We start from the raw sequence: 14,501 nt of genomic DNA on the forward strand, positions 1-14,501 counted from the left end.
CCAATTTTCACACTCTAATGGCTATGATGACTAATAGGATTAATTTTATTTATACATTTTCTCCAATCTTAAATTATATGGATACTTGCCTTCTGCCAACCTCAAATTACAAAGATACTTGTTTAAATGTGTCTGTGACGCCCAACTTTTTAAAAGATCATCTATTCTAGAACTATTGTAGCTCTATCACGCTCAACTCCTATTAACCTTGTAGGCTTAACCACCATCCAAAATAGTATAGCCGGATTAAGAGTGTCACATTTTTTTCTCTTTAAATTCTAATGTTCTCATCAAATCTAAGCACACTCACAAGTACCAAATAGTGTAAGATTCATTGTCATTCAGATTCTAACTTAACATGTCATTTTCAGACCCTAACTTTAACTTGTGATTTAGATCTGACTAAATCGAGATTCATCTCACATTTTCGACTAGTGATTAGCTCTAATATCTATACTCTTATATGAATTCCCAATATGAAATGATGACGTGGCAAACTCTCATTTTTTTAATTTACGTTTCATCTCCACTTCTAAATACTCAACCCTTCACCTCTCCACATTTAATTATATTCATCATATTCCACCAATTAGTGAGCTTAATTTGTAACTCCAATCCACTCCCCTCCACCATCAATCCCCCCACCCCCTCTTTTGCATGATATGTTATTATCCCCAATATGAAATAATGACTTGGCAAGCTCTCTTTTTTTTAATTTACGTTTCATCTCCACTTCTAAATGCTCAACCCTTCACCTCTCCACATTTAATTACATGCTTCATATTCAACCAATTAGTGAGCTTAATTTGTAACTCCAATCCACTCCCCTCCACCATTAATCCCCCCACCTTCTCTTTTTTGCATGACATGTTATTTTTCATGCAAAAAAGAAGATTATCATCTAATCTCTCACCTCACACTCATCTCATTCTCTCTATCTCATTGTGTTAACAAAGATTATGAGGATAATGAAGAAGAAGATTATGCGAAGAACGCTGTCTCCTTCAAGAAGTGTCGTCCTGTGAAGTCCAGCCATGGCCCATAAAAGTGTTCGAGCGTGCTGGTCTGCGCCGGAGCCCTCGCTCGCCGTGAACCGTCGCCACCTCGGCTGCCTCCTCGCGCGGCTCGCTCGCGCCCACAACTGGGCTGAGGGGAGCGGCGTCCTAGCCTCCTTTTCGCTGGGACGTTGCGCGGGAGCTGGCTTCTCAAGAATCGCAGGAACTTCTTGGTAAATCAAATTATTTAAGTATTAGGATTTCTATGGTTGATGTGATTGCAAGACTGTGTCGGTTTAGATATCACAGTTTGGTGATGCAGATGAGGTATTTGTTCATAGGTTACAATGAAAATCCAGAAGTGACTCGGAGCGGGAAGCAAATACCAGCTGAAAATTAAGAAGATGTATAAGGTTTGGATGAGTAAGAGAAGTGCTCCAAAAAAGTATTAGTTTTTTTAAGATTGATATTTTTTGTTTTATTTTCATCTTATGACTATATTTTTGGGTAAACACTGTTGTGGGCAAAATTCCTTTCGTAAATTAAAAAGTATGATGTGGAGACTGGAGCCTGAGACCCCACCCAAAATTTTCTTAAGCCAAAAAAGTTAAGTTATTATTTATATATTTCATATGCTTCTAGCTATAATTTTATTTTTTAACAATTAAATTTAGTCATGCAAATTGACTGTGCTTAACATGGTATAGCTTCCTATAAGCTGTAAATATAAATTTTATTAAAATTTTAAAAATTTGTTTCTATTATTTACTCACTGCATTGCGCGGGTCTCTACACTAGTCTTATATATAAATCCTTAGTTTTTTTTTGAAATTCAATCTAATTCTCCTCTCTATCGTTATGAAAATTTAAAGTATATAATTTTTTACACATAATTTTTAAATAGTATAAATTATATATATGAAATATAAATTTTAATTTTATAGTATTGATCACTTACATATAAATTATACAATAAAATATATAGTTTTTTACACATAATTTTTAAATAGTATAGATTATATATATTAAATATAAATTTTGATTTTATAATATTGATCGCCTTCATATAAGTTGTACAATAAATAAGAAAAAGATATTGATAAAGTTTAAGTTAATGTTTTTTTTAATAAATTTAGTTGTGAAAATCACGTGAAGTACATTAACTAAATCTGTAAGCTAAACGACGAATTTAAATTTTAAAGTTAAATTATTATTACTGACTCAAATTTAACATGTAGAAAGATTGAATGGTAAAAGCAAAATTTTGACAGGTTGGATAGCTAATTCAAAATAGTTCATAGTTCTAAAAAATTCTATACGTTTTTATTTTGATTTTCATATCAAATTTTAATGCCATATTTATAATCTGATGAGCAATCAATTTCACATTTAAATTTTTTTAAAATATCCAAAATATGATTGGTCGATTTTTAATTTTAATAATTAGACATTTTAAAATTTATTAGATGGTTTAACATTTCGTATAGAGCTTTGTCTTCGTCTGAAATAAAATTAAAATATAAAAAAGATATTTTACGCTTTTGGTTCTAAACTATAAGGCACGTAATACTTTAATCCTCAAATTTTAATATGTTTTATTTTCTTACTCAAATTATGAGGCACGTTATGTTTTAGTTCTCAAACTTTAATTAGTTGTAATTTTTGGCTCTAACTATAAAACATATAATATTTTAATACTCAACTTTCACTATTATTATAAATATAATTTTATTATTCTTATAATTTTTTCTTATTATTTTTTTATTTTTCTTATATTTTTATTATTATAAATATAGTTTTATTATTCTTATAGTTGTAATTTTTCTTATATTTTTATTCTTACACTTTTGCTATAGCAACTGTTGCTTTTTCTTAAATTTTTTTTATTTGTATACTTTTTTACTCTTTGACTTTTTTTATTTTTTATTTTTAGTTTTATTTATTATTTTTTCTAAGAAATTGACCCACCGCAACGTGTGTACCTTCACTAGTCAATAGTTATGCCCCACTTCTCAAGCAATCACCCATCATAAAATTACTCTAATCCTAACATGTTTAACCCTTTTAACATCTTGGGCCTAACAACGCCAAAATGGTGATAGCCAAATTAAGAGATTTAACCCTATTATATCTAATATATATTGAACTATTCCAAATTTTGGGGGTGGTATTAAAGTGTCAATATAAAAAATACTCCTTTAATTTAGATAAACTATCATAAATATCCAAGTTGATAATAGTTTATTGAAAAACTAAATAAACTTTTAAATTTGCCCATCACCCATTATCTATATTTTTTTTTTATTAACGTAAACATTATTTTTTTGAAAATATTACAAACACAATTAAATGTATTCCAAATTAAAACTAATTTATTGCAACAAACTATATTATACAAATACTAAATAAATAATAATAATAATTTATAAAAAAAGAAAATAGATTCACAAAAAAAGTATAACATATTTTTAACTTCAGTTAATTATTTATTATGATTAATATGAGACCCATATGATATTGATAAAAAAAATTAAGCACACAAAAAAATACATTTATAAATTGAATCATAAACAAAAATCAAATTATTTTTTCAATGAAAAATAATTTTATTAGCCCTATGTTATACTACACAATTATTTATAATTAAGTATAACTAGGGATAAATTAGTCCAAAAGTTTTAATCCATGTGATAGAGAGTATTTTTTATATAATTCATTAACTTATGGAGCAAAAATAATATTGACAATTTTGAAAGGATATTCACAATATTTTATAAATTTTAAGGATCACGTCCGAAATTGCCCCTAACTAATAATATATAAATGTTTAAAATCTTAGTTAAATAGTTGTAACTAATTATCTCCATCTTACCATAACAAGTAAGATTTAAATTTTTAAAAACTTTAACTAAATGTTTAGAAGTATTCAACTCCTATTATTATTATTATAACTAATAAGATTTAATTTTTTTTAAATTTTAATTAAACAGTTGTAACAGCTTATTTTAATCATTTTAATATAATCCTTCAAAATATTTTTTTTTTGAGAAATACGTAGTGAGCTAACTGCTTCATTCATTAAACGAAATGAATTAAGCGTTCAACGTGGAAGCAGCTAGCAAGGGCCTCCGAAGCGAGCCAAAATAATCATTCAAAATATCACAATCACTTTTTTATATATTCACGAAACCTCTTTCATCACCGCCAATGTTGTTATGCACCGTGAATGTATCTTTCACTCGCACTTTTTCTCTATCAAAAGTTAACGTCAGACTTCTCTGCTGAGTTAGCCGAACGCTGGAGCAGAGCTCGGAAACTTCTTTCTGGGCAATTCAAGAACCATTTTGACCTCCTCTTCACTGCTTCATGCTGGGAATTATGGAATGAGCGAAATAAGAGATTATTTGACGATCAACTCAAGCAGCCTGACTTCCCGAGCCAAAGCATTCTTTGCACAGTGCGATCGTGGAAAGCCGCACTTGGGGACATGGGCAGCAGCTAGGAGTTTGCGCTTTTTTTGGGTTTTTGATCGAGATCAACCCATGTATGTCTGTTTTGTTCGCCTTACTAGGCTTTTCTTGTATCCCTTTGTCCTGATTTTGTTAAAATAGGGTGTACCTCTGTTTAATCAAAAAATATAAAAGCACTACTCGTGTTGCTTAGTGTCACGAGACTTTGGAGAATAGCCAAGCAACCAAAAGTTTCATGCAATCGAAGAATTATTTTTTTGAGAGAAGGGTAGCACGCTACCCGCTTCATTCAGTAAGCAATCGAAGAATTATTGATGTGAGAAGGAACCAAATTGAGTACAGTTGTAAACGTAAACACACGGGAAAGCATACATATCATACTAAAAATCTCACGATCCGTACACGAGTTCTTGTGCCATCCAGTTCCTAATCACCCAAAGGGTTCAGGACGTTTCTGAGTTCATTATTAGAGGGTAAAAAACGTACAAACCACGCAAGCATTGACTTACTTTTATATATATATATATATATATATATATATATATATAATAATATATATATATGATATGATTACTTAAGACCACACGCACATTTAGATCTAGCCGTTTATTGTAGTCTTTAAGCTGCCTTTTTCTTGGGCCTAATCTCAATACCTCCTACGATTAGCCCTTTCTTCCAGTTCATTACTTTCGTCTCACTCAGCGACATGCGAACCTTCTCCCCCTCTTCCCCTCGATTCACGGTGAACTCACCCAGCTCTATCTCCATCCACCCATCATTCCTCTTCCGTGGCAACCTCACATCATCTTCATGTTTCTTTTTTCCTTTACTAGGGTCGAGACACACAGCGCATGCCTTCGCCTCGTGATCACCCAAAGCCACACGTGCATCTGGATATGGGGAGGTGAGGCCGCACGATTCCTCGGCTATTTTGAAGATGAGATAGGCAGCGTAAGTCTTCCCCGTAGTGAGATCTTTGCAGTCAGATTTTCCTTCGATCTCCAACCGGCACAGGTCCATCATTTCAGCAACCTCCTCATCAGAGCTGATTAAGAACATATATATATATATATATATATAGTACAGTATCTTATTAGAGATAGCATCATACTTAATTATCCTCTAATGTGCGCAACTTCTTCAGGAACTAATGAGGATGATATGGCATTTAGATATAAAATAAATAAATCAGTCCAAATCTAGCCGAAAGAAAGTCAATCGATACCCTCCTGATGCAATAAGTACATGGATTCAATGCAACAGTTATGCAATAAGTACATGTCTTCGGCCCAAATTTTATCATTCTGACCTCCAAATTGTCAATGGAAAAACTTTGTTCCTTAGTTTCTTACCTAATTTGAATTCAAATTTGGTCAAAATTTTTTATGACTTAATTTCTAATTCATTAAGTATTATAAAATACATATTTTTTTTGAATTTTTATTTTTGTTCTATTTTTGAAAAGTTCTGCAAAATGTTTCTATTTAAAGGGCCTACAATTTCTATAATAGCAGTTTTAGTCAAATAACAAGTCGTTTTCTCCTGCATTGTTGCATCAATAACTTACCATTCACTTTTTTCGCCTCAATTGTCGTGTCATTAATCTTGTATTTTCCCTTTATCTCTAGCGTTTGGCTACTTAACTGATTTTCCATGTCAATTAATTTAAAAAATCCTTTCCTTAATTATTTTTGCAATTAATATGAGATACGTATTTCATTGTCCTCTCGAAATTACAATAATGTTTTTCTAACCGTAAAAAATATATATATAAAAATATAAATTAACAGTACCATGAGAGGGCACAGACCTAGGAGGATCACGGATCCACGCCCAACATTGTGAAGTCTCACTCTGCGAAATGGTCAGATCTCTCGGCCGTATTTTAACCACCGACGAACCCTGCCATCATCACCAATTATCAACCAGATTATAAAATTTATTATAAGAAACAAAAAATTAAAGCCTCATTTGGTATTGTTTATTTTGTAATTTTTTAAATAAAAATTTTATACATGAGATTGTAAGAGTGGACGAAATATTACTTCCAATCTTTGCAATTAAGGAATTTGTTTGACAAAGAAAATAATAATTTGAACGTAACATTTTTTTTCCCCTTCCTTCAGTTTTTTTAGCAAGTTATCGATCGTTTCTTACTTGACTAGTGTGTAATGCAAGCTAACTAATCATGACAAGAATAAAAAAGTCCAACCACTAGCATATATATCCAAACATATAAAAAAAATTACAAAAAAAAATTACAAAACAAATGATAATAATATCAAACGTGACCTAAATTACAAAAGAAAAAGATAATCTTTCGCTTTAGCTTTTTTCTCACTGAGCCTTCTGTGTAGGTAAATTGCATCAATTTAAATCTTGCAATTATTTCTATCTCAAATAGGCTAAAAAATTAAAAGCAATTGTTCAGTTTCAGAATATCACAAACTAAGTTGGTGAATCACATTTTTTACACTTAATGGAATAGAATTTGTATAAAGTAAACAAATAATCCAAAAAGGGGCAATTTATCTCTATTTTCAAGTTGTAACTTGTATAAGTATCCATATGAAGTTCTATATTCAAATTTACCAATCATTCTAAATTTTTGAGCCTTTTGAGATGACAAATTATCCAAAAAGGAGCAATTTATTTCTATTTTCAAGTTGTAACTTGTTTAAGTATTGATATAAAGTTCTATATTCAAATTTACCAAACATTCTAAATTTTTTAGCCTTTTTGAGATAGTGGTTAGATGAAGATTAGAATTTCCTCAAATAGGGCATTTCCCTGTTTAAGAAAGATTAGAATTTAATGTAATTCTTTATTTAGGCGGCTAATTGAATTATTAGCTAAAGCATAGTAGTTTTTTGTATAATTTAGCCAAGAGAGGGGGGAAAAAAATTAAAAAAAGACAAAAAAAGGAACTGTTGCACCTTGGGCGCTTTTCTGATGTTAGCAACACATTGTAACTTTTAGGGCCCATTAATTGCCCTGCCAATGCCTTATCGGATTGTCGAAATGGTTCCGATTTTGTAGCCATCGTAGAGTCAAATACATCACAATTATCTAAATTTTCATCCCTACGAATAGATACCTAACATACAAAAATTTCGTAGTTGTCATCCAAACTCTCAAAGTTTTGTAACCAACTATATCGGTTTATACTGTTGTTACTAGCACAAATGACAAAAAAACATGATGATTAGTATTTGATAATCTTAATTCGAAGTCTAGTTAATTTATATTTTTAATTAATTTTATTTTTAAAAAATAATAAATAAACGTAGCAAATAGTATGTTACTTTTCTCTCAAGATAATTTTTTTTTTTTAAAAAAAGGGTTAATTTTATACAGATCCGTGCAAACATAATATATAAAAATATATATATTCCTACAAAGTTCAACTTTCATATGTTGTCTCTGCAAAAGTCCTGATATTTTCAAATATGTTCCTGCCATTAGAATTCATTAGAAAAATTTAGTTAACTATAGATTAAATACTCAACCCTGATAAATTAACCCAACAACAACTATCTATTTCCAGATTTTAGTGATTTAAAATCACTAAAATCAATCAAAAGTCAAGACGCAGTGAAATACATATGCNGCAAAAGTCCTGATATTTTCAAATATGTTCCTGCCATTAGAATTCATTAGAAAAATTTAGTTAACTATAGATTAAATACTCAACCCTGATTAGTTTTTGACATTTTTATTTCTTTTATATTATACTGTTATGATATTTGGAGGGACATATTTGTGATGGTAAAATTGAAAATATAAACAGCTCTCTAATGATAACGAATCGGAAGAATATATTTGAAAATATTAGGACTTTTGAAGGGACAACAAATGAAAGCTAAACTTTGTAGGGATATATTTACTATTCACTATGTTTACAGCGACGTGTATAAATTAACCCAACAACAACTATCTATTTCCAGATTTTAGTGATTTAAAATCACTAAAATCAATCAAAAGTCAAGACGCAGTGAAATACATATGCCAATGACGTAGAAGAACCTTCTTAATGTCAAAATTATTTTTGTGATAAAATTGATCATAGCTATTACGTTTAGTTTTTTATGACCAAATCACATGTAATTTTTAATAATTAAATACTAAAAATTAACTTTTTTTTTACCTCAAAACTAAATCTTGACATCAAAATGGTGTTGTCACTTGACATCAAAAATTGATCATACTGTTTATTAACCATTTGGATAATACTTATTATTGTTAATTGATGGAAACATAATTTATTAAATTTTTTGAGTTTAGATAGTTATCTGAAAATATGTGAAAACTCAGATTTTTTTTTCTTTTTTAAGTGTGAAGGATCAGATCAGCTCTTAATCTTTGGAGTCTAGATATCTTTTATACAGAGTAAACAGTAAGACAAGTCTAAACGGTTTTCTTTTAAATAGATTTTTTAAGTAACATGGTATTAGAATCAGTATTAAACTTCTTTCACTTTCGGAACGCGAGAGGAAACTGTGGACCATCTGTTCTGTCGATGCGTGTTCAGCAAATTTACCATTGTAACAGGGGCGGACGATATTCAGGCACAGGATCTGGGGAACGAAGTGGAACTAGTTTGGGAAAGATGGTCGGATAGAAAGGATCGGATCATGAAGAGAACTAGACTCACTAATTTCGTAGGCTACTGGTGGACTATCTGGAAGGTGAGGAATGATTGATTTTTAGGAATAGACTACCGAACCCCGGACTAGCTGTCCAAAGGCTTAAGATATTAGTGAAGGAGTGGGGATCGTTCTCTCGACCTGATCAGAATTTTTTTTTTTTTTTTTTCGTCTCAGGGCCTGGCTGCCCCACCCTTGTAGCCTAATTCATCATTCCGTTGAATGAAGCGGGTAGGTGCTACCTTTTTCTCAAAAAAAAAAAAAAAAAAAACTCCTTTCACTTTCAAGATATTTTGAGTTTGATTTCCACTTTCGCCACTTTATGACAAATATTTTTATTTATTATTATTTCTCTTATTTCTTTAGTAATTAATATCCATAATATAGCTCATCTTATATTTATCATGCATGCACACGAGCTAAATGTTAAGATTAATTTTTTAACTTCTTTATATTAGATTGATTATTTGAATGACAGCAAAACAATTGAAAGCAGAAGACGAAGGAAAGGGAGAAGAAGCATGAAATAATTTTTAAAGTAATCAACAACTATATACCGTTCCTCGACCGTCAGTGCGGATGGACTTGCCCTCGGCTCTTTGGCGCATGCGTTCGAACCGCGACCAAATACTCTGCGATCTATACTGTCCGGCATTCATACCTTCCATGCACACACTTAACCTAGCTAGAGCTTCAGTATCACCTTTCCTTCTATTATTTTCTTCAACTATATGTATATATAAATAGGGGATGAAGGATGATGTGGAAGATGGGGAAACGAGGAGAGGTACATAAAGAGGTGAGCACCCTTCAGGGTACGTGGATGAAAGGGAATGCACAAGATGCGCTGAGATGCGAAGATAAATTATTGCCCGCACTTGGTACACCATGTAATCTATGCACCGCACATGTTAGGAGGAAAAAAACAGAAAAGGAAAGATGGGTCTCATAAAAAATAGCTGAGTAATAATCTTAACACGTAGTTCCATACGTATAGTAAAGATCAAATAAATCATACTATATATATATGCAGTGATAGGAGAGACAACGCCGTGGTAACAAAATCAAACTCAAAATATTTCAGAACAGAAAAAACTAAATACTGTCTTTGATAAAAGTATAATGTAAACGATCAATCTAACTAAAAATAATCCAAAAATAATCTTAACATTCAGCAATTCTTTCATCACCCTGATGTCCTAATTGATAGTCTCCTGTTTGGAGTCATGATCTAAACCTATTCTAAGATTTTGTTGGAGATAAAGTTTTTAGAGTTTAATTATATTTAAAAGTCTACATACTAATTAAGGATATTGTGCTTGCTTATCTAATAATAGTAGATAGGGTTTAAACTATTTGTAATAAACCTGTATGGCTGGGTTAATTAGATGCGTAGAAGTCGGTTTTTGGACCACGTGTGTGTATATATACACATATATTTGGTGGGGTTGTATAGTAACCGATTGGAAAAATTATTGTGAATAAATATTAGTCCAGTTAATTATGCCTCCTTCCTCCTTATGTTATGTTATCTCCTTATTATTTTAGTTTTACAACTTCATATCATAAATATTAGTATCAGTAAAGACCGATTTATATAACCAATACTAGAGCAAATGGCGCTTCTAATTAATGGTTTCCGAGCAAATATCATTTCTAACATCACCCACATTCGTTGAATTACATTTTTTATATTAAAAAATAATTGGAACGCCGGAAAGGGGGCAGTCACAGGATGCACCGGGCGTATGCAACAATTCATCTAAAGAGGAGAGACACAAGTAACATTCGCTTATGAGCTTTCAACTTTATTCTCGTCCACTTTCCTGACATGGATCTTCACAGATAAGAACGAATTTTCCACGTAAAGCATCTGACAGAAAAAAAAAATTTAACTCATTTCAGATTTTAGAAATTAAGTTTTTTTTCGCTATTCCAAATTTAGCCCAAATTTTTGGAAAAAAGTTCCAAACCACCCTATTTTCAACCACCAAAACCTAGTTTTCTCTGTCGAAGATTTTTATGATAATTTTATAATATTGCAAAAGGCAAGATTGAAAGAATTTTTAAATTTTTTGGGCTATTAAAAGTATAAAATGGATGTTTTTGATAACGCAATTCCAAACTAAACCATGGCTTTTTAGATGATAATATTTTTTTGTGGGAATTATTTTTGCTTTTTAGTTTGTGAATTGGAATTCTTTAATTTGTTTTGCTTTTTATTTTGTGAATAGGAATATATTCTTTAATTTGTTTTGAGTGGGAATCTAATCTTTTTTTTCCTTTCGGTAAAACTATTCCTTTCGTTGCGAATCTTATTCTTTTACCTTTCTGGTACTCAAACTATTCTTTGTGTAGGAATCTTTTAAAGTGCCAAACAGCTTTTCTTTTTCCTTTAGCGTTTTCCGTATCTTTTAAAGTGAAAATTAACAAAAATCACAACTTGAATTAAAAAAAAGGAAAAACTTTAAAAAAAAATCCCTGTAGTTTCATAGTTTCTCACTTTGCCCCCATGCAGTTTAAAATGTATCAATTTGTCCCCCTATGGTTTCGTTTTTATCTTTCCAATAGTTTTTTCATTAATATTTCATTAAATTATATACAAAAAACTTCAAATATCCATCTAGATTTATCAAATATTTACTTTAGTACTCTTTAATTTTAACTTTATCACTGATTTAGGAAAAAAAAATAATAAAATTAATAAGAAAAAAAGAAAAAAGAAACCACGGGAGGGCAAATTGATACATTTTAAACCACAGGGGGGCAAAGTGAAAAACTACGAAACCACAGGGGGTTTCGAAGTTTTCCCTTCATTTTATCTTTGTTTGTTTATGCATGCCTGAGCATATTTTGCTGCGGAATTGATGCAATTGATGGATCATACCTAGGCATAAATTAAAAGATCATAGGAGTAAATTTTGGTACTTGTTAATTATCAACATATTTATAGAAGTTCGCTAGATTGGTACTTGAATATATTTTTCCTATATTATTATATCATGACATGACAATCCTTAGGACAAAATAGTGTATCTAGAGTGCTTGCTTGTTCTTCTCCCAAATTAAAAAAAGAAAAACTTTAAAAATTCTCCTATAGTTTCGCATTTTCTTATTTTAATATTTTATAATTTAAAGTGTATTAATTTGCTCCTACATTATTTTGTTTTTATCTTTTCGGCTGCTTTTTCCTTAATATTTCGTTAAATTATATACAAAAAACTTCAGATACCTAATCTAATTTCATCGAATATTCATTTTAGTATCCTTTAATTTTAACTTTGTCATAAAAATATCCTGAAATGGATAATAAAAAGAAAAAAATGAAACCACGGGGTATTATATTGATGCACTTTAAACCACAGGATACAAAAGTGAGAAAGTGAGAAAGTGCGAAACCACAGGGGAGAAAATTGATACACTTTAAACCACAGGATACTGAAGTGAGAAAGTACGAAACCACAGGGGTTTTTTTGAAGTTTTCCCCAAAAAAAAAAGTAAAAATTGAAGGGCCTCAATTCTACTCTAATTTCATTTATAGTTTTAATTTTCACAAGTTTGTGCTTCAGTATTTGATTTGTGTAGTAATTTTGCAAGTTCTGCGATTATGTTATATTTGAAACTGCACAAGAAATCTCAATTGTAGTAATTTAGACTACATCCAAATTGGTCACTATTTTAACTGTAGTAGTTATAGTGAGTATTTATAAACACGAGTATATCTCCGGCCCTTTTTTAACTACATCCAATTCGAACAAAATGCATATAGTTGTAACTGCTGTATTTTTTAACTACAAACATCTCCAACAATATCATTTTTAGACTCTTTTTGTAATCGAAGGAAGATTGCAATAGGTGTGGTGAGAAAGCACGATGAAAAAAATATTGCATTTGTATACATATGTAATATAATAATGAGTCTGGCTACTATACTTTTATAAGTACGATTTTTCTCGTACTTAGAAGTCGTTTTCGATGATAGAGCTTCCGAATCAACGATCCATACAGTTAAAAATTATATAGAGCATTTAAAATTTCTAAAAATCAATTTTTTTAATTTTTTGACATTATTTATCTTACGATAAAAAAAAAATTGACAATTTTTAACGATCGGTACGGGATAGTTACTAGTTTAACGATGTAAAAGAANCCAGGACCTAAATTCGCGATGGACCCCTAGGACCTAATTCACCTTAAGAAAAAGTCCAGCCTCACTAATCGTTTAGTTGATCAACTCTACGTAACGTAAAGAAAGCTTATTTTGCATCGTAGTTTTTTTTTTCTACTTTTTAGTATGGATAGCTTAACGTTGAGAAAAAAAAAAAAAGCCCAACAAGCCTAATCTAGGACACCAATAGTTTGCCAACATATATTTAATATAATAATAATAATCTATATTTATCTCGAACCTCGAAGAGTTTCTTTCTTTTTCCTTGATTGAAGACGTCATTATAATTTGGGAGAAGTTGTAAAGAGGGGGTGACGTCCTGAAAACACTGGTGACGGCAACATGGTGGACGATCTGACGCGAAAGAAATAATATTATTTTTAAAAATCTATTTACTGACGCCACATATACTGCCCAACGTGTTGGGAAACTCGCAACGGAATGAACTGAGTTCTGTCGAGCTGAATGATTTCTTTCTATTCTTTCCTTCTCTTAAGGCCCTGCTGCCTCACAATATGTAGCTAAATTTATTATTGCCTAAATGAATGAAGCGGGTAGCATGCTATCTTTTTCTCAAAAAAAAAATAATAATGTATATAAAATATATAATTAACAGTTCCACCACATCATAAAGATGAATTATGGAAGAGCAACGTCCAAGTTTAGGCAATTGCTAATGAGAACTTGCCACATACCTAAAAGAAATTTTGGGAGCATCTATTACGCCGTAAACCGACTGTAAAATATATATCAAAGATAAATTTCTATAGTACAATAAATTATTTAGATATTTTATATTACATATATTATGTCATATTTTATTTTATAATACTACTTATCAAATATTTTATCAGTCATTTAATATACTTTGCACTATATAAAATATTAGTATATACCAGGTGCAAACAAATATTTATCTGAGTGCGTCTACTATACTTTCGAAAGTACCGGAACCTCCGTGCTTGTAAGTTGTTTTCAATGATAGGACATCCGATTCGACGATCGGCTCCGTTAGGTATAATCTACCCTATTGGAACTATCTAGATACTAAATTTTATAATTTTTTGACATCATTTACTAAGCGATCAAAAGGTCCCAAAAATAACTATTTTAATGACTAATGCGGTACGTTTTGAAGTTCAACGGTGTAGAAGTATCCAAATTACATAAAAATTTAATAGAAAATTATACTTAACGTCAATAGCAAGATCAATACTTCCGA

At 30.7% G+C, this 14,501-nt stretch overlaps 1 protein-coding gene across 1 annotated transcript; it reads right to left on the bottom strand.

Annotated features, from left to right (window-relative positions):
* LOC109727310 (F-box protein PP2-B10-like) lies at positions 4,798-9,865 on the bottom strand. The gene is made up of 3 exons (XM_020257375.1): positions 9,669-9,865; positions 6,276-6,367; positions 4,798-5,510 (listed from the first exon to the last, which is right to left on the bottom strand). Exons 1-3 carry the CDS (start codon positions 9,777-9,779, stop codon positions 5,084-5,086), a joined length of 630 nt encoding a protein of 209 aa, XP_020112964.1. The 5' UTR covers positions 9,780-9,865; the 3' UTR covers positions 4,798-5,083.

The sequence above is a fragment of the Ananas comosus genome, linkage group 22 (genome assembly GCF_001540865.1).
Source record: "Ananas comosus cultivar F153 linkage group 22, ASM154086v1, whole genome shotgun sequence".
In the NCBI taxonomy this organism is placed as follows: domain Eukaryota; kingdom Viridiplantae; phylum Streptophyta; class Magnoliopsida; order Poales; family Bromeliaceae; genus Ananas; species Ananas comosus.

Bases quoted from the DNA above. Each gene is read 5' to 3' on its own strand.
- LOC109727310 (XM_020257375.1), bottom strand. From the start codon at position 9,779: ATGGAAGGTATGAATGCCGGACAGTATAGATCGCAGAGTATTTGGTCG. The intron at 6,368-9,668 runs GTATATAGTTGT...TGATGATGGCAG, and splicing joins GCACTGACGGTCGAGGAACG to GGTTCGTCGGTGGTTAAAAT. The intron at 5,511-6,275 runs GTCTGTGCCCTC...GTTCTTAATCAG, and splicing joins TGGATCCGTGATCCTCCTAG to CTCTGATGAGGAGGTTGCTG.